General features: G+C 33.9%; 1 protein-coding gene across 5 annotated transcripts in view; it reads left to right on the forward strand.

Annotated features, from left to right (window-relative positions):
* Positions 1 to 26,071, forward strand: part of SGCZ (sarcoglycan zeta) — an 874,970-nt gene that overhangs the window by 711,074 nt on the left and 137,825 nt on the right. For 4 of the 5 annotated variants that reach the window (XM_054700821.1, XM_054700823.1, XM_054700822.1 and 1 more), the window contains one exon: positions 25,601 to 25,702. The exons of the other annotated variant lie outside the window; for it this stretch is intronic. In XM_054700821.1, the coding sequence (XP_054556796.1) occupies positions 25,601 to 25,702 (102 nt within the window). The remainder of the gene's footprint in view (positions 1 to 25,600; positions 25,703 to 26,071) is intronic. 5 annotated transcript variants of the gene reach the window in all.

Raw genomic sequence — 26,071 nt, forward strand, 5'->3', positions numbered from 1 at the left:
CTGGGATCAGAACGGTGCTGCAGAGGCTGCAGACAGTTTCGCAGCGCTGCGCTTAACCGCCTGCGCCACCATGGGAGGCCCTATGTAAGAAATTTTACCATAAATAATGCATTTGCCCTATCCATATCTGTTGTCTATATTTCTAGTCATAATTGAGACAAGATTATTTTTAGTTGATATTGTAAGATTTAATGAGCAGAGGTAACATTTATTAAGAAATTCTTAGGATACAAGTAAAAGTAATCATAAATATCACAGGTAAAAAAGATTTCTAAGACAAATCAATTACCTAAAAGGAAATTTATAAAATATACTTTAAGAATTGCAAGACAACTATTTATATGTATATGTATTATGGGGAATAAGATAATTTAGCCTCATCTTTCTCTACTCCAGTGATTCATATATGAATGACTTTTCTAAGTACTTTAAATATATTGTTTTTGTAATTGTCCTTAGATTACTTGTTCTTGCTGGGGTACAAAAGAAATCATCCCATGTCCCTATGGGTCATTTTAGACTGCAGGAGTAATCAAAACACTCAGAAGGGTTAACAAAAGAATAATCAATTTAGTATCATGTATATGAAAAATTTCCAGGATTATAAATTCTAGAGAATAATGGAGCAGACTAGGCATATTTATCTTGCATATGGGGACCTGAGGTGTCAAGGACAGAGAAGGGAGACTTCATATGACAGATAAGAAGGGGTTGACCTCATCCTCACTCTGAGAGATTCTTAGCTAGAGAGGACATGTTCACTCCAACTGGATGAGACCTGCCCCCCAAGCTATGTTCTAAGTCATATAATTAGTCAAGTACATTTGACCCTTTGGTGAAGACTGACCCCACATTCCTTAGATAAAGTGCCAATGCTTTATCAGTGTGTGTGTGTGTGTGTGTGTGTGTGTGTAGCTAGGTAACTCAAGGTGATAAGACAAAAGTGCCCCAGTTAGGGCACTTGGGGACAAGGAATTGATCCTAGTGTAAGAGCCTTATAGTAAGCTTCTGAGGCTTAACTTTAAACACATTATTGAAAATAACCTACTAGTAAATACACAGTTGCCAAATACCATCATGGCTATTTATTTGTAAGATTAATAACTCCCCATGATAATTTAAATAGTTATAAATCCAATGAAAACTTACATTTGAATGTTTTCTTAAGAAGAAATTTCAGGGCCTCCCCAGTGGCTCAGCAGTTGAGCACTGGGTTGCAAAGCTGCCCACAGCCTCTGCAGTGCTGGTTCAATCCCCGGGCCGCCAGGCGAGGGTCTCACATGGTGCGCAGACCTCTCCTGCCGCCAGCTGCTCCCCTCAGTAGTGTATTTCGTCTGTCTGTCTGTTCTGCTCCCTGCTCTGGCTGTGGTGAATTCTCTCACTCTCCCGTGCTTCTGACTGTACCCAGTGCTTGTATAAATAAATAAATAAATAAATCTTTAAAAAAAAAAATTCATTTAGGGCTTTTGTGCTTGGCCACCTGTCACCAAAAAAGCAAACCAAAGGCTTTTGGTGCAGCAAAAAAATAGAAAAAAAAAATGTTTATTTATTTTAACCAACATGGTGGGAGGATGATTGAAAACTAGTAAAGGAGTAGAGTGGGGAGGAAGCCCAGTTACACAGCCCACCTGCATCATTCCCTTTTAAAGGCTCTAAAACTGGCTGGTCTGCTCTGCCCCTTATCAGCAGCCCCCTTGTCAGGACATTATGAGTGGAATTCAATCACTGGAAATCTAGGTGGGGTTTGGCTCCTCATACTGAAGGAAAATCAGGTACAGTCTGTATGCAGCATAGGAGCCCTTCCAAGTACCCACAAAAACCTAGCAGTGCAGGGCTCAGCTATACCAGAGTGCTCAAACAAGACCTTTCTTCTCAGTCAGTTACAAGTTCATTGATTTTTGAAGTAGGGCCTTATTCCAGACCTCTTATTTGCAAGAAACTGAAATCTACCCAGGGGCTACCTGATCTCTTAACGATCTGTTTCTCCTAACTTATTTTCTCATCTTGCACATAGCTCACAAAGACTACCTCTCCCATGCCAGCCCTCAACAGTCCTTTCCCAGCGCTCCCCGTTTTCCTTTCCCCACTAATCAGGTTCTTCCTTTTTATCTTATTTTATACTTCAAGTACCAATGATTAACTTAATAGCATGTCTGAAACTCTGGTCAGATAATGACTTGCTTGCTTTTTGCCCTAGCCTGTATCCCTGATTAATCAGCCATATAAGCATAAAACAGGAGGAGATTTTGTCATGCATTACTTGGAAATTTCCCTTTTAGAGGAATGACAAGAGAATATACTTCAGAAGGGGCTGAGTGGGAGCCAACAAAACAGTACATATATTACACAGGGGATAGTGAGTGTGTAGTTTAGATAAATGGGAAGACATGTCTCTCAGAAATGTCTCATTTAAGTATTTTCAAGTATGTATGTTGGCCACTGCTTGGTTTACCTTCTTCCCTGCTCTGATGTCTTCCCTTTGAGAATATTCAAATTTGTCTATACATATCAGTTTCTCATAAACAGCTATAAGCCCCATTTTTGTTCTTATCATAAATCTTAATTCCTTTGTAAATTGATCCATGCCCTCAATTCTTCATTTTTCTAATCTGGAGGTCTTTTTCCAATAGTTACCTTTCAGTGCTCCATTTAAAATTCTCTTTCCATGCATGGGATACATTATTAATAATTCAGCTAAGGATAGTTGCCAGGATTTTTTGATTGGTATTATTAAATATGACATTGGAATTACTTATGTCATTAAGGGTTAATTTTACTCTAAGTATGGGAATGGTTGGATTAAACACACTAAACTGTTTTTAAAAATACACAGCTGTATAGAGTTTTTGATAATAATCATACGGTTCTTACTACCTCTTATAATAATAATAATCATATGGCTCTTATTACCTCTAAAAGGCATATGTTTTATGTACCTCTAAAAGGGGTAATTTTCAGTATGTTTGGCCATAGAATTTTTTATGGCATATGTAATCGTGTTATTCCAGAAGATACACTTTGAGAAAAACTAGAACTATATTAGTACTCTAAGACTCAAGTGTTATAATTTCAGAGGTTTAACACAGCAAAGCTAATTCTCAGTCATTCAAAGAGCTGTAGATATTTCTTATTTGGTGGGTGGCTTTCTTTCATATGGTAAATCAGGGTCACAGACACTTTCCACTTTGTTATTCTGTCATGCACAAAAATCAAAGAGTCCCTGGCTTGCTGTTATTAGAAGGGGGAGAAAAGTTAAGGAGGCACATCTGTTCCTCAAAAATTCTGATACTAACATATGCCTTTTCTGGTTATATTCCTTGGAGAGAGTAAGTGCCCAAAGCACATTTAGATTCAGAGAAAAGTATGAAGAGAATCTAGTCCCCATTAGAGTAACCATTTCCAAGACACATTATTCACAACGAAAAGGAAACATGTTATTTTGGCAGGAGTGCCTATTTCAGCTATACTGAGTTAATGGAATTTCTTATTCTACCCCCCAAGAAGGGAACTGAAGTAAAGGCATGCCTTCTCTCACTGCTAAATTTGGTAAAGGTTGGTCCATGTAATCCATTTTGGTAATGTGAATGAATTTTCCCATTAGAACATAGCTATGCATATTGATTAGAGTATATTTCCTATTATTTCAACATATTAATAAGTTAAACCTTATAATAGAGATTAGGGAGCTTCCCCAGAATCTTAATTATAATTTACAATGTTGTTTCTATGTAAAATTGAATTTTGCATTCTTTATAAAATTAAAAAAGAAGTTTTGACGATAATTACTTTGAAAGATGACTCTTCTTATTTTGCCTTTTTCCCTAACATGTTAAAAATGAACCCATCCAATAAACTTAGCAAAATGCTGTGAACATGTAAATTTCGATAGCTGCATAAATTCCTGAAAACTCTTAGTTAAAAGTTTTAAAAAATGTTGCAATTAAGATTCTAAAAAGATTTATTTAGAAAATGATGTTAATATTTCATGTACTTAGTTGAGAATAAAGGCTGAAAGATGTAATCTTAGCCACCTCAGCCTAATACAAATATAAAAGCATGTACTCATAACAAACCAGCTTTTTTTTTAATGGTATTGTGACCAGGTTGATTTTTAATTTATTTAATTAATTAATTTATCTATATTATATATTTTACATCATTATTTCTTTTTGTACAATGTATGCTTTCTCCACTCAGGTGTAGTCTCTAAAATTCCCACCACCAATTCACCTGTGCACCATCACCACAGTCCCTTGTGCTCTTCCCTCCCCTGTTTTGATCCCTCCCCGCTCCCCTGCAGAATGACTCTGATTTATAGCTGCCTGTTAATTTTGGTTTTTTTATTTATTATTATTATTATTATTATTTTTCCTGATCCCTTATTTGGTCTACCTACATTCTTCCAATAAATGAAACCATCTGATATATTTTTTTTTCTTTTTCTTTCTGACTTATTTCACTGAGCATAACCCTTTTTATCCGCATCCATGTTTCTTTGAACGGCATGAGTTTCTTTTTCAGTTGCTGAGTAATATTCCATGGTGTATATATACCACATCTTCTTGATCCAGTCATCTATTTTGGGGCATTTGGGTTGTTTCCATAACTTATTGTAATTAGTGCTGCAATAAACATAGGGGTTCAGGTATCCTTTTGAATTAATGTTTTTGTGTCCTTTGGGTAGATTCCTAGGAGTGGAATTGCTGGGTCATATGGAAGCTCATTTTTAGTAGTTTGAGGAACCTTCACACAGTTTTTGAATTTCTGTGTCTCCTTATCTATATTGTGAATACTTTGAGAGAGACTATGCCATGTCTTTTTCTGTTGACCATTCAAGAACATTTTTTTTTTTTTTTTAGTGAAGTAGTTATCCATGTGTATGTCCTTTGTGGAAGCTTATTAATCTTTTTAGATGTTTATTTATTATTTGTTTGTTTATACATGCACTTACAGTCAGAAGTGAGAGTGTATGTGGGACCCTCCTCTGGTGGCCGGGGAGCAGCCGGGGATTTCGCATCAACCGCTGCGCCACCGGGGATCTTGATGTATATATTTTATGCACTTTGGTGACTTAATATTATTATTATTACTAATTACATTTAAAGACAATATGCATAGAATGTAAGGAGGATAATAGAGATAAGTAGGTTGCATGTGACCTTTCAAGGAAAACATCTCACTCATCCAGAGTGATTTAAAGGTAACAGAGATGAAAAGGTGGATCAGAAGGACTGGAGGAAAATGTTCCTAGACTAAAATGCACTGTTAAGATTTTCGTTAAAGATATTGACTTTTATGCCTTGACTTATGAAGAGTCACTGAATGATTTTTGTGCTTAGACTGCCTTGATAAAATTTCCATTTTCATGCTGAAAAATAAGCTCTGGATGCAGTATGGAAGAAGAATAAGAGAATAGCTTGACTAAAATCAGAAAAATATGTTAAAAATTTTCTACAGAACAGCTCATGTTTTTAACTATGACTGTGTCCATGTGATTGCACAAAAAAGGATTGCTTTCAATTATATTTGAGATTAGTGTATAGAATAAAATGGCCAATTGCATATAAAGAATTAAATTATCAAAAATTACCGTAATTGTAGATATGGCTTATCTGTAATCAGGAGTGGAGAGAAGAGGGCTATAGAAAAGTGACCAGCTTATAGTATTTATGTTGCTGGTGGTGCTGTTTTCTGATTTGACTGAGGAGCTGGGTAGAAAGGGGATAGTTGGCTGGCAATTGACTACAAATACTTGTTGATTGATGTAGATTTTAATGTTAGGAACTATCCATTCCTAATGTAATAACTATATGCCTATTGAAGTAGATTTACTTTTGTACCAGTACACATATGCTGAATTACTCATGACATATTATTCTTAATGGCTCTAATCAGGGTGAAGGGAGGGGGGAGAAGCACAAATATCCATCATCAAAATGGATTAATTAATTGTGGGCTTCCTATACAATGGAATACATTTTAACATGATTAAAAAATATGACAAGTATAAGAAAACAAACACAAAATAATTTATACCTTATGAATCCATGTGCATAAACTTCAGAAAAAGAGGAATATTACATTTTGAGAATTTAGCTAACAAAATATTCAAATAAATCATCCCTATAAGAGTCATGTTTGTGGTGAACTTTAGTGCCAATAAAGGGGTTTTGAAGTTGAAGGCAAATCCTAAGTGGTATTTGTATGGCTGGTTATATTAAAAATATCAGTAATAATTTAACACATTATATTCATATGACTTCATTAACATTATTCCAATATGTAATCTTCCCGTTGTCTGCCTTTATCAAATACTGGAGTGTATGTATCTAAGAACAGTGAGTAGTTTTTCCCTTTTCTGTCTTTTAAAATAATGTAATCTCTCTCAACTGGGATTTTGACAATAAACTATAGCCTCTGGCAATATAGGCCAATATGCTCTATGGCTGTTTAAAGACAGACAGCTGCATTAGTTTTCTTGATTAGGCATTAGGATTAAAAATTTTTGGTGAAAAATAAAGCAAATTAAAGACATTTATAAACATGTTATTAATAGCTGCTGTCTTAAATAATACCTATTTATTGAAATGTTTAAAAGATGGGTAAAAAAATGGAAACATCCTAAAATTTATTCTTAATTTTTGAAATATTATACTATGCAGTACAGATATATATATATATATATCCAGAGATGGATAAATATTATTTGTCTACCCATGAAAATTACTAACCTTATTAATTATTTACTCAGTTTCTTACTTTATGAATAGACTCAAATTAATCTTACTTTATAATCTAAAATAGCTTGTTTCATTTTAGTTGTGTAACTTCCAATGTTATATGTTTTATACTGAATGATAGATTTATTTCTGAAATACATTGGATGTATGCCTATTTTAAAAATATTTCATGCACATAAGTGCTATTAACATGTGGCTTAAAGTAGGTAATTATTGACTTGACAAATATCCATGATGTCCTAATTCTCATTTCCTTATTTTTTTTTTGTTTAAATGGACACTTGTTTTTAAGGATAGCTTCAGGTTCACAGCAAACTGAACATATGTCCACTGCCTTGTCTCATATATAGCTTTTCCATTATCAACATCCCACACCAGAGTGCTACATTTGTTATCACTGATAAGCCTACTTTGGCACCCAAATTCTATAGCTTACAATAGGTTTCATTCTTAATGTTTTACATCCTATGGGCTTGAGGAATTTTACAATGATAAATATCTAACATAATTGTATCATACAAGCTAGATTCACTGCCCTAAAATTCCTCTGTGTTCTGCCTATTCATCTGCTCCACTTCCTGGCAACCTCTGATCTTTGATTGCTTCTATAGTTCTGTCATTTCAAGAATGCCATGTAGTTAGAATTGTACATTATGTAGCCTTTTACAATTTAATTTTTTTTCATTTAGTAATAGGCACTTATGTTTTCTCCATGCCTTTGCATTGCTAAATAGTTCTTTATTTAATCATTGAATAATATTTCATTGTTTATATATACTAAAGCTTTTTAACACTTTCACTTATCTTGATTTATTCCAAGTTTTGTAACTATAAATAAAACCTCTATAAACGTTAAGTGTGTAGGTTTTGGTGTAGAAATAAATTTTCAACTCTTTTGGGAAATACCAAGGAAAATAATTGCTGGATATTATAAGAAGAGTAGGATTAGTTTTGTATGAAATGGTCTTCTATAGCAATTGTAGATTTTGCCATCCCACAAGCAATAACTGAATGTTAATTCACACATTCACCAGCATTTGTTGTTGTCAGTGTTCTGGAAGCCATGAACATCTCTTTATTGTTTGGATTTTCATTTCTCTGAGGACACAAGAAGTAGAACATATTTTCATATGCTTATTTGTTATCTTTATGTGATCTTTGTTGAAGAATTGTTAAGGTCTTCTGCTTAGTTTTTAATTGGGTTGTTTGTCTTTTTATCATTGAGTTTTACGAATTCATTTCATATTTTGAATAGAAGTCTTTTATCAGATATATCTTTTTTTCTTCAAATCCTCTTCTTATTCTCTTGACAGTGTTTTTCATAGAGCATAAAATTCTAACTTTAATGTTCATTTCTTTTATTTCAACATACAGTTCTTTTCCACTGTTTTCTTTATTTCTTAGAGTTTTACTAAATTGCCCATTTCAAAGCAAATGAATGCAAATACCATGGATTTTAAAAAATAATTTAAATATAATTCAATTATATTTTACTCACAAAAATGTTATTATACTCACCATCCATCCCATTTCCCCTAATATTAACATCTTGTATTACTGTGGTCCATTTGTAAAACCGATGAGCCAATATCAATTTACTATTAACTAAAGCCCTGTTTTACATTAGAATTCATTCTTTGTGGTATACATTCAGTGATTTAAGACATATTATATATGTATCCAGGGCCTCCTTGGTGATGCAAGAGGTTAAGCACCACACTGTGAAGCAATCCACAGCTTCTGCAGCATGAGTTCCATCCCCTGCCTGCCAGGGAGCTACCCACATGGTACAGCAGACCTCTCCTGTCTCGCCCGCTGCTCCTCTCAGCAGTGTATTTCAGTCAATCTGCCTGTCCTGTTCCCCACACAGTCTCTGGTGAATCCTCTCATTCCCCATACCTCTGGCCTGTACCCCAGCTCTTTTATGCATAAATAAATCTTTAAAAAATATATGTATCCACTATTTATAATGTCATACAGAATAGTTTCATGGCCCTATATATCTCTGTGCTCTACTATTCATCCTTCCTTCCCATCCTTGAATTCCTCAAAACCACTGATCCTTTACTATCTCATAGTCTTTTCTTTTCCAGAATGTGATACATTTGCAATCATGCTGTAGGTAACCTATTCAAGATAACTTTTTCTTATTGTCAAAATTTTATGTCGCCATTCAAGATAATATTTAAGATAAAGCAAGTTTCTCAAGTTCTTTTGTATACTCGAGAAAAATATACCAGAAAGATGCTTATATTTTAAATAGCTAAATAGTTTTTGAAAAGTGTTTAGTAAGCATTTACTAATGTAGGTGAAAATATATTTTTCTGGTTTCTAATCAAATACAAGTCAAAGATAGTCAAGATTAGAGTAGGCAGTGATAGATGCTTAGTAGGAAATAAAAAGCAGGAGGTAGAATGGAATTATAATTTAGGTAATAGCAGCATAGTTCTGCCTGACCCTTGAAAGTAGATCCTGAAGTCATAGGAAGTTAAAGTAGAAGAGCACATAGATAGGAAGATATCTACTTCCTGTTTCCTACTGGGATGCACAGAAATTTGCTCATCACACACTATAAAGGAGTGAAGTTTGGTCTATAATCCAGATTTCTGAGGATGCAATAACTATATTCTTTCCACTGAAGCTGGTGATACCAAATTTTGGAATATCTAGCAGCTCAGGCTAGGTTACTTTTGAATCTTTTTCTCTTTTGTTAAAGACATAAGAACCAAGAAAAAGAATTCAAACTTCTAGGAAAGAAGAATATTTGAATAATAATAGGCTTAAATGCATCATCAAATAGAGCTTATAGAAACAAGAGAGAGCAGTAAGATTTGTCCTCAGAAAAAGCAAGCTCCTGAGAGATTAAACCCATTTTATATTATTATATTTTTCTGCATGGAATCCACATTCTCACTTTTCTGTTATTTATAAGAAATGAAAACACATCTTTCTGAGTATATTCCTGGGATTGAAATTTTGGATCAGAGGATATATGCACACTTACATACATATATGTGTTGATATATGTTCGGAATGAGTAAATTTACCAACAGTTTTCCAAAATGATTATACAAATATTCCCTTCCCAAATAATATACAAATAAGAGTTCTAGGAGCATGCCATCCTTTTAAATTTCTACACTCTGTTGGATGTGTAGTGATAACTCCTGGTTTTGTCATATCCCAAATAACTAATGAGGTTAAGCACCCTTTCATGGTTCAGAACTTCAGAAAAGCCCTTGCTTAATTCATTTACCCATTGTTCTATTGTATTGGCTGTTTCACTGGCTGTGTGGGAATTCTCTAGATTTAGATAGTATTTATGTGTGTGTGCTTGTATTTATAGTCTCATATTGCCAATGTGTTTAACTCCAAGTGAAATTGCTGTCAAAAATCTATCCCAGGGGCCTCCCCGGTGGCACAGCGGTTGAGTGCTGGGTTGCGAAGCTGCCGGCGACCTCTGCGGCGCCGGTTCGATCCCTGGCTGCTCCCCGGCCACCGGAGGAGGGTCCCACATGGCGTGCAGACCTCTCCTGCCGCCCGCTGCTCCCCTCAGCAGTGTACTTTGGTCCTTCTGCCTGCTCTGCTCCCCGCTCTGGCTCTGGTGAATTCTCTCACCCTCCCGCGCTTCTGACTGTACCCAGTGCATGTATAAAACAAAAACAAACAAACAAACAAATAAATAAATAAAAACATGCCTCTATAAATAAAAAAAAAAAAAATCTATCCCAAATTTGTTGAACCAGCAGAGCATAGGAATTCCAAATGCCTCATTTCATCTCCCAAATTTGACACTGGCTTTTGTATGTGTGTAGTTTTAGTCACTTGGATCAGTTTGCACTGGTATTTCATTGTGGTTTAAATTCATATTTCTAGTTTATCATCTATAAAAAGTACAATTGACTATTTCATTTAGCAGTTTAGCTAATGTCAATATTTCCAATAATGTGTCTATACTGGGATTTTCTACATAGACAATTTTATCATCTACAGATTGAAAACGTTTTTCTTTTTTCTATACATTTTGTCTTCCCAATTTTTTTTTTCTTTCCTTCTTACATTGGCTCTCATTCTATTTTCATTTGTTAGAAATTATTGGTTGGAAATGGTTATTTTGGTTGTTGTTTTTCCCAGAACTTTAAGATGTTATTTAAGTGCCTTCCAATTTCCATAATTTATTTTGTAAAGCTAGATTCGGTGCTTGATATCGTTACTTTGAAATTATTATATCTTTTGTTTCTATTACTAAATTGAAGATATTCTCATCATTTTGGAATTTCAGAAGCTTTACTACAGTGTTTAATATGTCTTTCTTTGTGCTTTTCCCCAATTGAGTTTATTGAATTTATTATTGAATACTTGTTGATAAATTTATTGTTGGTATTCTTAAAATTTATTAGATGTTTCCCTCATGATGTACTTGTGTGTTTTGTTCTTTTCTGTAAACTTACATTTTTTTTCTTTTGCTTTAATCTGCATATTTGCTAATGACCTCTTACTCATACCATTGCTTTTCTCTAGCCGTTTCCAAATGTCTAGTCAAGACCACCTATCAGGTTCTTAATATCAGTTATTGAAATGTTCTGTTTGGGAATATCCACTGAATTCTTTTTTTTGTGTGTTATATATCTTGATGACACTGTCTGCCATATATTTTCTTGAACATATTTGAATCATAATTATTTGAATTGATATATAAGTCTCAAAAATTGGATCACCTGTTTTCTGCATTGGTTTGTTTAGTTCCCTTTGGTACTAATTTTTAATGTGAATGGTATTTTTGAGTCAATTATAGACTCATCTGAAAAATTGTAGAGAATCTGAAAAGGATTTATTCTAAAGAACCTACAGTAATATTAAGATAGGGGATGATATGGTACTGAAATTTAGATGTTTTGAATTTCTTCTGTATTAGGTTTATCCCCACTCTAGTAATGCTCACTGGTTTCCAAGTGAACTGTGCAGTGTTAACCAGCATTCCTTTCCTAGTATCAAAATATAATGTTTGTTACTGAGGGTCTTGCAACTACTGAATGTTTCCATGAAATTTGCAGATATTTTAGCAGGTCAGCTTCTTAATTTCTTACTGATCTGCTTCGAGGAAAATTCTGTGCAGAATCCAAGCTTGATTTATTTTTCTGCTTCCTTTTCCCCAGTGTATTAATCCTTCAAGTCTAAACTGTTTTGTCAAGCTTGAAATTCAATTTTGGTTTCCCTGAGAACAAAAGATCATGGAGAGCATTGTTGTCCTCTTTACTACTTATCCATTCTCCAATAGCTTCCTAACCTCAGCCTCTTGTATTGAGTTCTTTAATTTGGCAAGTACTTTGGGAGGAAAGGAAGTGAACTGGAGTCTGAATATAAGCATCTCTTCTCTGCATCTTGGCCTTTAAGTTCTAGCTACTTCCAAGTATGTTGCTCCTCTTCACAACCATTAAGATTGCTCTTATAAAGCCAAAAAATGCCCTAGAAAATAATATCAACTATCAAGGATGTGGAGAAAATACATTACTAGTAGGGAAAGAAATGGCACAACAATTGTGGAAAACAGCATAACTACTCAAAAAATTAAATATGATGTAGTAATTCTATATCTGTGTATAGTCTGGAGATAATTAAAAGCAAAATCTTGAAAACATATTTGTGTGATTATCTTGATTGCACCATTGTTCATATTGCCAAAGCTTGGAAACATGATCAATAGCAAATAAGTACACACACACACACACACACACACAGGAATGTTATTAAGCCTGGAAAGGAAGGAAATCCTTACACATGCTACCACATGAATGACTTTTAAAAATAGTATGCTAGTACTGAAAAAAGAAGGATATATATATATATATATATATAATTACACTTGCATGAGATTCCTAGTATTGTCAAATTTATTTTTTTAAGATTTATTTTTATTTATTTATGCAAAGTAAGTAAAAGTTTACAGGAACTAGGGTATAAGACCAGAGTTGGGGGGTGAGAGAATTCACCAGAGATAGAGTGGGGAGCAGAACAGGCAAATCTACTGAAATACACTGCTGAGGGGAGCAGTGGGTGAGACAGGAGAGGTCTGCTGTGCTATGTAGGTTAGGTCCCTGGCCAGAGATGAAACTCATGCTAGCGAATGCTTGATAGCACTGAGACTTTAAACACTGTGCCATCAGGGAGGCCCTAATGTCAAATTTATAGACACAGAAAGTAGAATAGTGGTTACCAGAGGACTGGGGAGAGAAAGTATTAAGAAGCTATTATTTAATAAGTGCAGAATTTCTGTTGGAGATACTGAAATTTCGTGAGATGTATAGGGGAGCACAGATGGTTGTATAACACTGTGAATACACTTAACACAATTGAACTGTATGCTTAAAAATAGTTAAAATAGTAAATTTTATATTGTTTATTTTACAATAGGAAAGTATGTTACCTTCAACACAACTATATTTGCATTTTATTTTGTCACACATGTTGAATATGTTCTAGTTAACTACATTTGTCTGTTATGAAATACTCTGCTTAAACACTCTACTCTTCAATAATCTAAAAATGCATTTTAAAACCTCAGTGGACATTTTTCAAGTTATTACAGGTACTCATACTGTATAAGTCATTGTGATAAATTCTAATAATAAAAACAAAAGGAAGAGATGAAATAATAGAAAATATATATTGGTCTCATCAATTCCTGGCATAGTATTCCTAGAACGTTTGTATTTTTTTTAAGCAATAACAGCACAAGGAACATCTTATATTCTAGTATTTGATCTTTGACCTTGGTTCCTGACACAGCTCTTACAGTTTTTAGAATTTACTGGGTGACAATGTTGTCTTTTTTTCTTAATGAGGCAACTCTCCCTAGGCTTCTGAATAGCTTCAGGATGGCTACTGGTCATCAGAAGACCAAGTCATGATTGGAAGTTTGGAAATCTCCTTAGGATGGGGAAATTGCTGGAGATTGAATTAAGGGTTGATCATACTTACATGAGGTAGCCTTCTTAAAATCCATAAAAGTACAGGGGTCTCCCTGGTGGCACAAGTGGTTAAGCACCGCACTATGAAGCAATCTGCAGCCTCTGCAGCACAAGTTTGATCCCCAGCCTGGCAGGGAGCAACCCACATGGCGCAGCAGACCTCTCCTGACTTGCCTGCTGATACCCTCAGCAGTGTATTTCGGTCAATCTGCCTGTTCTGTTCCCCACTCTGTCTCTGGTGAATCCTCTTACCACCCGCATCTCTGACTTGTACCCCAGCTCTTGTATGCATAAAAATAATAAAAATCTTTAAAAAATCATAAAAGTACAGAGTTTGGATAGCATGTGGTTGTTAAACATGTAGAGATATTGGAAGAATGATGTGCGGAGGCTCCATACCCCATTCCACACAACTGGCCTTCTTCATCGCTTTCATCTGGCTGTACCTGAGCACTATCCTTTTGTTATAAACCAGTGTTCTCAAAAGTAAAATATTTCTCTGACTTCTATGAGCCGCTCAAGGTTAACTGAACCCAAAATGAGGGCCATTGGAAACGCTGATGTAAAATCAGTTGGTCAGAAAACACAGATAACAACCTGACCTTGCAATGGACAACAGAAGTAAGGAGGGAGAAAAATACTGTGGGATTGAACCCTTAACCAGTGGAGTCCTTATACTCTTAGATAGTGTCAGAATTGAGTTAATCTTTGAGAGCCTGGCTGGTGTCTCAGAAAATCTGGTGTCACAAGTATAATGAGTGTAAGGGTAAAGGGAAAACACAACAATAATTTTTCCCACTGAAAAATCATGACATCTTTCAGTACAGTTAGGCCACAGAGAGTTTCCAGTAAATAATGAATTTTAATACACTGCAATAAATACTTGAATGAATAAAGAATAGTTGTTGTGGAAACAATTAAGAAACAATAGGATACATTAAGGGAATGTTCATCAAACAAAACTGTTATTATTATGAATCATGATTACCCAGACCATGGTTCAGAATATAAAAGGCATTTTACATGAAGTCTATCCTTTGAACAGTTATAAAATAAGATTAGTTTTATAAGAGGATAAGCATATCAACAATATGAACAAATATTTTTGAATGTTAATACATACATTTGGATACATTAATCATAATGAGAACACTTAAGATGGCGATATAGTTTAGGCAGAAAGTGGAAAAACTGAATTTAAAAAATAAGAATAAAGGGAAGAGATGGAACTGATGTTTATTAGGCAGATTGTATTGTGATTTTTTAAATTCAGGTGCAGAAGATTGAGATAACTATACTCCTAAATTTATGGTGCATTGTCATCATAACATTGCTGGTTCCTGCCAACTCTCTCACTTACTATTTACTATTTATTGTTTATACATTTATTTACCTTATCATTCCTTTCATTTATATCTCCATTCCTACTTTAATTATCAGTAATTACACTCTATTTGTAGTGATTCTGTTCTTCCTAGTGATTATTTTATTACCATGTGTTCTGACAAATGAATTTGATTTGTGTTATGCAAATACTTTATATATGTATTCTATTTTTTATTTTATAGTTTCCACATACTGTTGCTAGGTATATATCTACTCATTTGCTATCACACAATTGCATGATTCCCTCTGACATGCATACACTATATTTTAATGAATCACTTCCCAAGGGTTGGGCAATTTGGTATTGTCTAGTACCACGACCTTCCTCCCCAAACACAAACAAAGTCATTGTGAATAATATCTTCCAACATATTTATAGGAATGGCGATTAATTTATTGTATAAAATAAAAAGGAAATAATGACGATGACTCTGAATTTTGTACTGAAAGAAGATAGATAATGAAATCATCATCTATAATAACTTCTCAAACAGTATCTCATCAAGCATCATATTATATCTCTTAAAGTTTTTCTAATTATACATGTGTTAAAATTTTGAAGGCAACAATTCTAAGCAGTTGCTTTCAGAACTTTGATGTAACATTCATGTAGAGAAAAGATATTCCTTCTCTGGCTTTCAGGTAAACAGCAATTAACCTAAATCATCATTGTGATTTACTCTATAGCTGAGTAATTATACATAATTACCAGTGTTTATAATCATATATACTTTAAAAGTTTGTGATAATACCATAGACAAAATATCATAGAGGAAAGTATTTAGTATAGGCATTAACAATGAAAGAGCTTTTCTGGTGATGATGGTGCTTTAGTAGAGCACTCTCTGGGGCAAAAATATATATATATATTTTAAGCTGTCAAAATGAATATCATCCTATCCTGCTTTACTTCCTACCTGACAAAAACATTAATGTATTTCTCTAATATAGATTATAGATCACACTCATTTTAAAAATAGATCTCAGGCCTCCCCTGGTGGCGCAGCGATTGAGTGCTGGGCCGCGAAGTTGCCCGCAGCCTCTGCAGCGCCAGTTTGATCCCTGGCCACCAGTGAGGGTCCCACATGGCGTGACAGACCTCTCCTGCTGCGGCCGCTGCTCCCCTTAGCAATGTATTTTGTTGGTCTGCCTGTTCTGTTCCCCACTGTGGCTCTGGTGAATTCTCTCACCTTCCACATGGCACAGCAGACCTCTCCTGTCTCACTCTCTGGTCCTCTCAGCAGTATACTTCAGTAGATCCACTTGTCCTGCTCCTCACTCTCTCCCCACAACTTTGGCCTAAACCTTAGTTCTTGTTTGCATAAATAAATAAAATAAAGCTTAAAAAATAGATTTTGTCCTTGCCTTAAATTTTGATCTAATTTTAATTTAATTTACAATAGCTTAAATTTAATTTTAATAAGTTTCACAACATTTATTTAAATTTGATTAAAAATTCTTATTAATCTAGATAAATATGTCATCAGGGAAACAGTATGGGACATAGCAAGGAGAGAAGTGTAAGGGTGATCCACAGGACTGGTGACATCAATTCCTCAAGGGAACTCTAGAGCTGGAATCATCCTAAGGATTACCCAAGTTGGGATGATGGCTGGACCTTTATATCATCAGTGGTGCTATAGGTTGGGTAAGCCTTGACATCAGTGGTGCTATAGGTTGGGTAAGCCCTTTATTGAATGAGATCTGACATCTGCTAGACTAGGTGACTTACCTGATGGTAAAAATCCTTTCTGGGGCACCTCAAGCTCAGGTAATAGCACTTGTCTATTTTTTTGTATTTAATGATACAAAAAAGTGGAAAGTGGAAAGTCAATTTTTAAATAGAATTTAGTGTTAATATACATAGGATCTCAGTATTTGTGGATGCATAGTAGCTTTTAACTCTTTTATCACATCGTTTGAGCCTCCATATTAGACATTGCACCCCTTTTCTAATTGGTCCACTCAGAGTTTATAAAATATAAGGGATTCAACCAGTATTTCTGTAATTTATTCAAGAGGACATCATCCCACCTTAATGTGGATGAGTGTGGGGTATCCATTAAACATTGTTCTGCACTGAATAAAGTAAATGTGTTCCTTCACTGCAGACTTCTCAGAGTATTTAGTATGCTAATACCATTGTGAATCTCTGAGTAGGAATAAATCATGTAACATTTTTCTAATTCATTTCACAACAACCCCTTTTTTCACTGGGTTTGTTTTATTTCTGGTATTAAGCACATTTGGGAGAGACAGGCATACTAAAGTGAACCTTTAGTCTTCATATACTTGTTACAAGATTAAAATATGGATGTTCCTCAGTCACCCATTTACAAATGATGTTATTTACGGTACGTTGCATTATTATTAACTCATTATTTGTTATTTTCCTTCAGTCAAATGCCTGAGGTTCTTTTCAGTTGTCTCCATTTATCATCAAATAAAATGATTTGTTTTTAACAGCATGCTTGGTTTTCCTACAGCATTGTTAATTAGCAAGTCTCTGTGTCATGCCACAGTGGCTTATCACATTCTCAGGGTGTAACCTTAATTTCAAGTTAAGGCATCACAATGTTGATGCATCACAGACATTTAAAGTTGATTTATACAATTAATATTAGATTATTTGATTGAGTTACATCAATAATTTTTCTCTCATGGTGATACTTGAGGTGTCCTGTAGAAAAATAATTTTTCCAGAAAACTGAATATCTTATTTATTGTTATATATTATTAATTACATATTACATGTATTTGCATATTAATTATATGTTACTACTGGATTGAATAGCTATGATCTATTCTCTAATATTTTAAGTGAATGTGTATGTATGCATATGTGTGTATGTGTAAAATATCCATTATCAGTCAGCTTGTATAGTCTCATTGCATTTATTCATTTGCATCCATTTTTTTCTTTATTTACTAAATAATTATAATCAGATTTGCCATGCAAGATTCATATACTTTTTTTTTTAAAGATTTATGTATTTATTTATTTATTTATACAAGCACTGAGTACAGTCAGAAGAGCGAGAGGGTCAGAAAATTCACCAGAGCCAGAGTGGGGAGCAGAACAGGCAGACAGAGGACACTGCTGATAGGAGCTGCAGACGTGGCAGGAGAGGTCTGCGCGCCATGTGGGACCCTCGCCCTGTGGCCAGGGATCGAACTAGCGCTGCAGAGGCTGTGGGCAGCTTTGCAACCCGGCGCTCAACCACTGCACCACCGGGGAGGCCCAGATTCATATATTTTTGGATTTGGTTTCATTTTGTTTTAGCATATTTTCATTCTGATGGTTTTGTTATTGAGCAATTATATATGTGCTATGAGATATATGATGTGTGAATTGTTAGAAGAGGAAGGGAATATTTGACAAGGGGTATAAGGAGAGGAAAGTCTGTAAAATAAATTGAATTTTCCTGTATTAGAATCATTCACATAGAGAAAATATACCAGTACAAATAAGAGATGCAAGGTACAATATCCATTACATTAATATATGTATACATTTGGAACTTTTCAGCTTTGATAATCGTTGATATATAAATTAGAAAACTTTGAACAACAAAGTGTGGCCAAGAACAAAGATAATAAATGATACATGAGAGATGTAATGTTATTAACAACAAACTCCAAAGATGTTTTTATGCAAACTGAATTACAAGTCAAATTCCAAGGTCTATCAATTCTTATCACTATAGAGTTTATTTTCTAATAACAGGCAGGGATAAGGAAGGCCAATTAAAATGAAAATAAAATACAGTCTTCTAGCAAACAGCGTAGTAAAAAGCACATATAAAGCAGGTTGTCAACTTATGTTTTGGTTGTACTTTCTTTTCACTTGGGGAAAAACAGCTCATTATAAATTTTAACTGGCATTGGCATGTAACAGTTAAGACAAAGAAAGCGCTTAGATATTTTAAAGAGAACTTCTTTAATTAGTTGTTGGAAATTAAATGGATTTTTTAATTATTTAGTATATAGTAAACAATAAATAACCAAAAAACATGTTTAAAAGTGGCTTGTAATTATATGTAAGTAATTGAATGTTTCCATTTGCACAAGTGTTTGTTTACTTTTTTTTAAAGATTTATTTATTTATTTATACAAGAACCCGGGTACGGGACAGATGTGCGGGAGAGTGAGAGGATTCACCAGAGACAGAGCAGGGAGCAGAACAGGCAGACTGACGAAATGCACTGCTGAAGGGAGCAGCGGGCAAGACAGGAGAGGTCTGCCTCGCCATATGGGACCCTGGCTGGCTGGCTGGGATCCAACCGGTGCTGCAGAGGCTGCGGACAGCCTCACAACGCTGTGCTCAACAGCCTGTGCCACTAGGGGAGGCCCCTGTTTGTTTACTTTGTTAAAAGCATTTACTTACCAACTTCTCACAAATAACCAGCATGCTAGATTCCAATTTGTCTCTAAATCACCCCTTTAAGGTCATTTCCTTACGCATAATAAAGTGTACAACAAATATCATTAGATAAAGTTATAAAAAATATGTATTTACCTTCTTAATAGCTTTTTTTTAGAACATATGATGCAAACAATTTAAAGAAATTTATTTTTGGCATCTATATTTAATCATCTCCTGGTTACTCAATTACCTCAACTTTATTTGATAAGCTTTTAAAAAGTATTAATTATGCACTAGTATTTCTCATAATTCAATGATCATATCCGTTTTTAAAAATTTCTCAATTCCATGTCAATAAGTTCATTCCTCTGACAATTACATTTGATTGTTTAGGAGTAATTCAAATCCTAAGTGTAGCTAGTTGCAGTATTCCCTCAAATATCAGACAGTTAAAGGTGTTAAACACCTTGCCAATACGAGGATGGAGTGAACTAGGGTCATTTTATTGAAAAGTTTTGTGTGAATTATAATTTTAAAATAACATGGCTAACAACATATCTTTGTCCTCAATCATGTCTATGATTTATGTTAAGTCTGTTAATAATTTCCAAAAAGACTATTTCTTAAACTATATCCTCTACCTTGTACAAAAATCAAGTATGTGAAAATTACAGGTCGCACATAGTTCTAAAGGCAAATTCTATGAATTTTGGACATAGTATAGTTTCTACAAGGATATTAATTGATTTCTTCTTTTTTTTTCATGAAAAGATCTAAATTGTAATGAATACATTAATCAAGTTTTTATTTACCTGTTAGTTATTAGAAGTACTGCTGAGAAGGTCTGTGCTAGATGGAGGAGCATATACATAGATAAATAAGGTCATACAACTTTTAATAAAAGATAAAAATATGTGCACAGTTTACTAAAACCAGAATCAGTAGGATACATTTTATAAGAAATGTGCTGGGCCTCCCCGATGGCGCAGTGGTTGAGTGCTGGGTTACGAAGCTGACCGCAGCCTCTGCAGCACGGGTTCGATCCCTGGCTGCTCCCCAGCCACCGGAGGAGGGTCCCACATGGCGCGCAGACCTCTCCTGGCGCTCGCTGCTCCCCTCAGCAGTGTGCTTTGGTCCTTCTGCCTGTTCTGCTCCCCGCTCTGGCTCTGGTGAATTCTCTCACCCTCCCACGCTTCTGACTGTACCCAGTGCTTGTATAAATAAATAAATCTTTAAAAAAATGTAAACATGGTATTTTGAAAATAAACAATAAGGAGACATTTCTGACTAATATATTAACTGTAATTTTATTTAGAATGGGCCTTGAATGATGAGTAAAAGTACTGAGGAGAGATGGTTATGAGGAACGTTTCAACAAATAAAATGGGTGTATCAAGTTAGATTACAAAGAGCTTTCTGAGAAATGACAGCAGTCTAGTTTACTGGAAGTAAAGGGTGACTAATGGCTACCAAAAGACAAAATATCTGAAAAACTGAGGCTTGTATAAGACTTAAAGGTCTTGAAAAAGATTCTAGAGGAAAAGTTAGGGGTGAGATAAAGAGATTGTTTTATGATATTTCAGTTTAACATAAAATTTATATATTCATAATGAATTGTTTCATAAGCAAACTAAGTGAAAGATATAAATCTATAATTAAAGGACTCACGTGATAGTTTGAGGAGTAATTGTATAAAGTTACAGGGTAAACACTGTAAACCTGAGCTCTAAACAGTGTAAGTTTGGAGGTAATTGCCTAATTGGAGATGAATGGGTCCTGAATGTGACCAGTGGTACTGGGAATAGAAAGGAAGGACTGAAAATGGGAAAGGATTATTAACAGAACATTTATTTAAGCTCAATTATATGTGCTATTGAAGCATTAGTATTAAATAAATCCAAGTAAAGGGAATCATCAAATATATATCAGGATCAGTAATGTCACCATTATCATTTTATTAAATTATTACACCACCTCTTTAGGGAATACTATTATTTTCTGATGTTCAAAAAAACTAATGGAATCTAATAGATTTAGTAACATGCCAAAGTCAATGGATAGTAAAGCTTAGTCAAATTTCAAATCTAAGCTATCTAGCTCCTCAATCCCTTCTAAAATAGTACTTTTCTGTCTTTCAAAAGTAGCTCAATGATTTGTAAGATTGCTAGATGACAAATAAAAGCATCATAACTAGAATGATGATAAATCTTGATATAGATTCTGCTGAAATTAAAAAAGAATCCTTCTGGAAATAAACAAACGCAAACTTTTATAATGAGACCAAAATTTAAATTAGTTTAAATATATCAATAATAGCCAAAACTGTTTCGTACATCCACATAAGACTTAAGTTTTTATATCCTCATGTAATACTTGTGATAAACATATAGCACAGATTATGTTATTATTCATTTTACTGGTGACAAAATTAAGACACAAATATATTAGTTAAGTGACTCAAGCTTAAAGAGGAAAAGGTGACAGAGCCAAGTATAGGTGGGTCATAGTTACATTAGATTCTGTAATTTTCTGCTCTTTTGGCAATATTATTTCTAATAGAACATTCAAAAATGGTTTCTACCTTTTAGATGGGGAAGGTACCAAGAATATAGTGAATCAGGAAGAGCAGGAATAAATTCATACTCTATTACTCCTACAGAATGGAAGCCAGATTATTTCGTACTCTCAAAAATTATTAATAAACTTGTTGCAAGAGTGTGAGGATTGGGTTGACTGTATAGTGAATTCATATCATTTAGCTTCATGTATCATATACATGTAAATATATGCATGTAGATAATATAAAGAAACTTGAAAATTCTATTTTATATAAATAGCAGAAATAATAGGAAGGATAAATAGACATGGTATGTGAGACATGGAATGTGAGGTTGTATTTGCAACAGAATTCTATAATAATAATAATCCTACATTTATATTTGGGGATTCTATTTCATCTAATTTAAATGAAATATAATTATTTATGTGCCAACATTTATTTGTTAAGTAGAAGTTATAAGAAGAGAACACGCTGAGTGTCAGATTAAAAACTTCCCATTATATATATATATATATATATATATATATATAGCAAAATTTATAGTGTGTTCAACTTTGAATTCCCTTTATTTTATTTTTCATCAATTTATAAAAACAGTTTTTAAAAATTAATATACATATACCTCACTTTTTGAAAGTTTACCTTCCAACACTTCACTTTTATGAAATAACTGTAGTATTTGCTAAACCAAGAAATCCAAATATTTTTGCTTTTATGAAAAAGTCTAAAAGCAAGCATATTGTTCAGTGTTTATTTTGTAGCAGCAGTTCTAGAGACAGAACATAACTGGGGCAGTGAGAGTAACACTTTGAAGCACCTTCTCTTGAACTACTTTATACTCTTTATTATATCATCCCTGCATTTACTGCATATTAGTGTTATTTTAGATTTTATTGTTCTTTGGTATTATTGTAGGTTCTTTTTTGAAGCTGGGAGTGCTAAAAATGTTTCCATATAAATTAATGATAATTGTTAAATTTCTTTATGACATTTTGCCTTGGAAAGTTTTCATAGGAAAAACTTTTTCATATAGTGGAAACCTGTAGTAAAGTGGGAATTATGTTTTTGATAAAATTTGTTTCTATTGTCCTGAGATAGTCTCTAAAACTTGCACTGTTTCCATAGTAACACTTGGAGAACTTGAGAATATTTCATTCTAGCAGTTGTTTGAGAATATATAGACCGTCACTGTTTGATATTTAATCAAGAAAAACTCTCTGAGACAAAATAATAATTTAATGCCACATGTGATATTCTAATAATCTTGACTTTCTAATAACAGAAGTCTGTCTCCAATCTACTGTCTCCACTGCCCGCAGTGTTCTTCAGGTGTCTTTGTTTGGAGTGTTTCTCACCTACAAGATCTTAAAATCTGAACTTACATATTTTAAAGAGAACCTATCTGAACATTTCTCATATTGCTTACCGCTTATGGAATTGGATCATTAATTTATTGTCATTTGACATGTCTTGACCCTGAACTAGTTTTGCAGCCCAACATTGCTATCCTGGATTTACTTGTTTCTATTAACAAGAAAAATAATGGTTAGTCATTTGAGGGTCACCATTTTTTCCTACTTTAGAACACCACATTCTTAAGATTTTCTGCCATTACTACTAGTAAACACTCAATTTTGAGTCTCTTTTACTATTAATTCTGCCTGTTTCTCTTCCTGAAGTGGTGTAATGATTTAAAATCTTACTAATGAGAGCCAATAAGTAGAGACCCCAATGTCTTAGTTACTTTTGCAATTAAAAAAAAAAGAATTATAAAATAGGTTTAAGTCAGCCCTATCTCAGATCGAACAGGGAGTTTCATTCCTACAAAAGTGGACATATTTTCCCATCAGATTAAGTTTTTAGTAAAGCAAATTCTCATGTTTACTTTTTGGTTTTTGGTCAGTACCCTATTAAACATTCCCTGTATCCATTTTAAGTTTGTTTTTTTTTTTTTTTCCAGTTGCTCCCCCTCAAAATGAATTCCTTTATCCCAGATCAAATCTTCTTAAACCAGAAACCATACTTTCCTTTTTCTTAAGATTAAAAAACTTACTAAAAAAAAAAAAAACCTTACTCAGAATTCTGTTCATTGTTATATTGATTTACTGATTTCATTAGGTTGAGATAAGAGTATTGGGCCATTATAGTCTCTTGATTTTCCTCTCATACTGATTACAGTTTCTCTGAATTTATATTTTTCTTTGCAATCCACAGACCTAGTCATTATTCAAGCTTTTACAAATATTTTCGCATAAGGAAATTTCTCATTCACTATGATAGATTTGGGTAGACCTTAAGTAACTGTCACTCCCAAACTGCTTTCTATAACAGTACTAATTGATGAATAAATAATTGATGAACAATACCTATTTTTTCAATGATGCCTTATAATTAAAACATTCAAATCTGAATTTATTTTTGTCATTGAATCTAAAATTTCAGCAATCTTTTTTTCTAAATTGTTGTAGTTCCTTAATTCTTCATAATTGTGAAATCTGGGATTAATCTTAAATGCCACTCTTTTCAGGATTTACAAATAAATTTAGTGATAAGGTCATATGGGTTGCTTCTCACCATACTCCTCACCCTTATAAATAAGTATGCTTTATTACCTATACCCTGTCAGTTTGCCCCATGTAGTTCTTCCAACAGATTATTCTTGAATCTTAACTCCGAATATTTCAAGCTGTTGTGCTGTACAAGAACTTTTTATGTTTTTTCTCAGTACAGCCTCTTTAGCTTTGCAGACATGGCTTTCTTCACTGTGACTTAAAAACATATTCCCAATTATTTTCTCTCACTATATCTATCTATTACCCAGATTGTGTATCATACTATGTCCTAAATATTACCAGAATGTTCATTTTGCCCCGCCCTTTGTAAGGGCAACTTCAGTTGAACTTTCATATTCTTATGGCCTTTGTATCAGAATCACTTTTTTTGTGACAAATGTTTATTCTCTTTCCAGATTTGAAATCACCTTTCTTTAATTCCCATTATCACTCTGTTTTTGCAATATATTTATTCTGTCTTACAAATGTTATTCATGTACTTGTTTTACCTTCCTATAGGGCTTTGTTTGGTAAATGGGGAGGACATGTGCTTTATTAACAATTTGGATACAATGCTTATTAATACCAGTCAATCATTAATTACTTGTTAAAACTATTGTACAAATGTATTTGAATATTGTGGAAATATGAATGCAGCTGTCATGTATCAATATTCCTAGCTTTCTCTGCCAACTGTTTCAAATAGTTAGGGAATGAGTACTGTTATCCCTAATAGACTGACGGATGCATGAAGAAAGTACAGAAGTAATTCACAGATGAACTCTCAATCTAATAGAACTGGGAAAAGACACCAGGTCCTTTTTATCCTTCCTCCCCTAATTACCTTAAAGAGCCCTTTAAATGTATGCAAAACTGCTGCAATCATTTATTAAGTAGATCAATCTCTCATTTTCCTTCAATCATCACTGATTTGAACTACTGTTTTCTCAATTTAGGCCTAAGAAAATTATGGCCGGATACTCATTCTCTAATTAACCTAAAAGTGAACTATATTTCATTGCTTGTAGGATGGTATGGGAAATCTGAGAGTCACCAAGAAGGGAATCCGACTTGAAGGTATATCTGAGTTTCTACTTCCATTGTATGTGAAAGAAATTCATTCTCGAAAGGTATGTGATACTGGCTTTGGCTTACTGTACACAATATTTAGAGGTTATGTTTTAATTTGAAATAGGACAGTAGAATCCCCTTATCTCTTCAGTATGTATTTAGTTTCTTTAAACTAGAGACTCATTGGAATAAATCAAAACAATGAAACAGTTGAAAAGCCAATGGTGAGGGTTAGTTTCAAACAGACAAATTAGAGAACTATTTTGAATTCAACTGCAGTGTTGCTTATATTAGACTATAAATAACAAAAGGTCAAAGAATATGCCCCCTTTATTTTCAATGTAAGTTAAATACATACAGCTATTGCAATTACAAAAGGGGCATTTTACATAGCAAGTAATCTTTGTAAGAAGCATCTACTTGAATAA

The sequence above is a fragment of the Talpa occidentalis genome, unplaced genomic scaffold (genome assembly GCF_014898055.3).
Source record: "Talpa occidentalis isolate TD23 unplaced genomic scaffold, MPIMG_talOcc4v2.1 talOcc4.4, whole genome shotgun sequence".
NCBI lineage: Eukaryota > Metazoa > Chordata > Mammalia > Eulipotyphla > Talpidae > Talpa > Talpa occidentalis.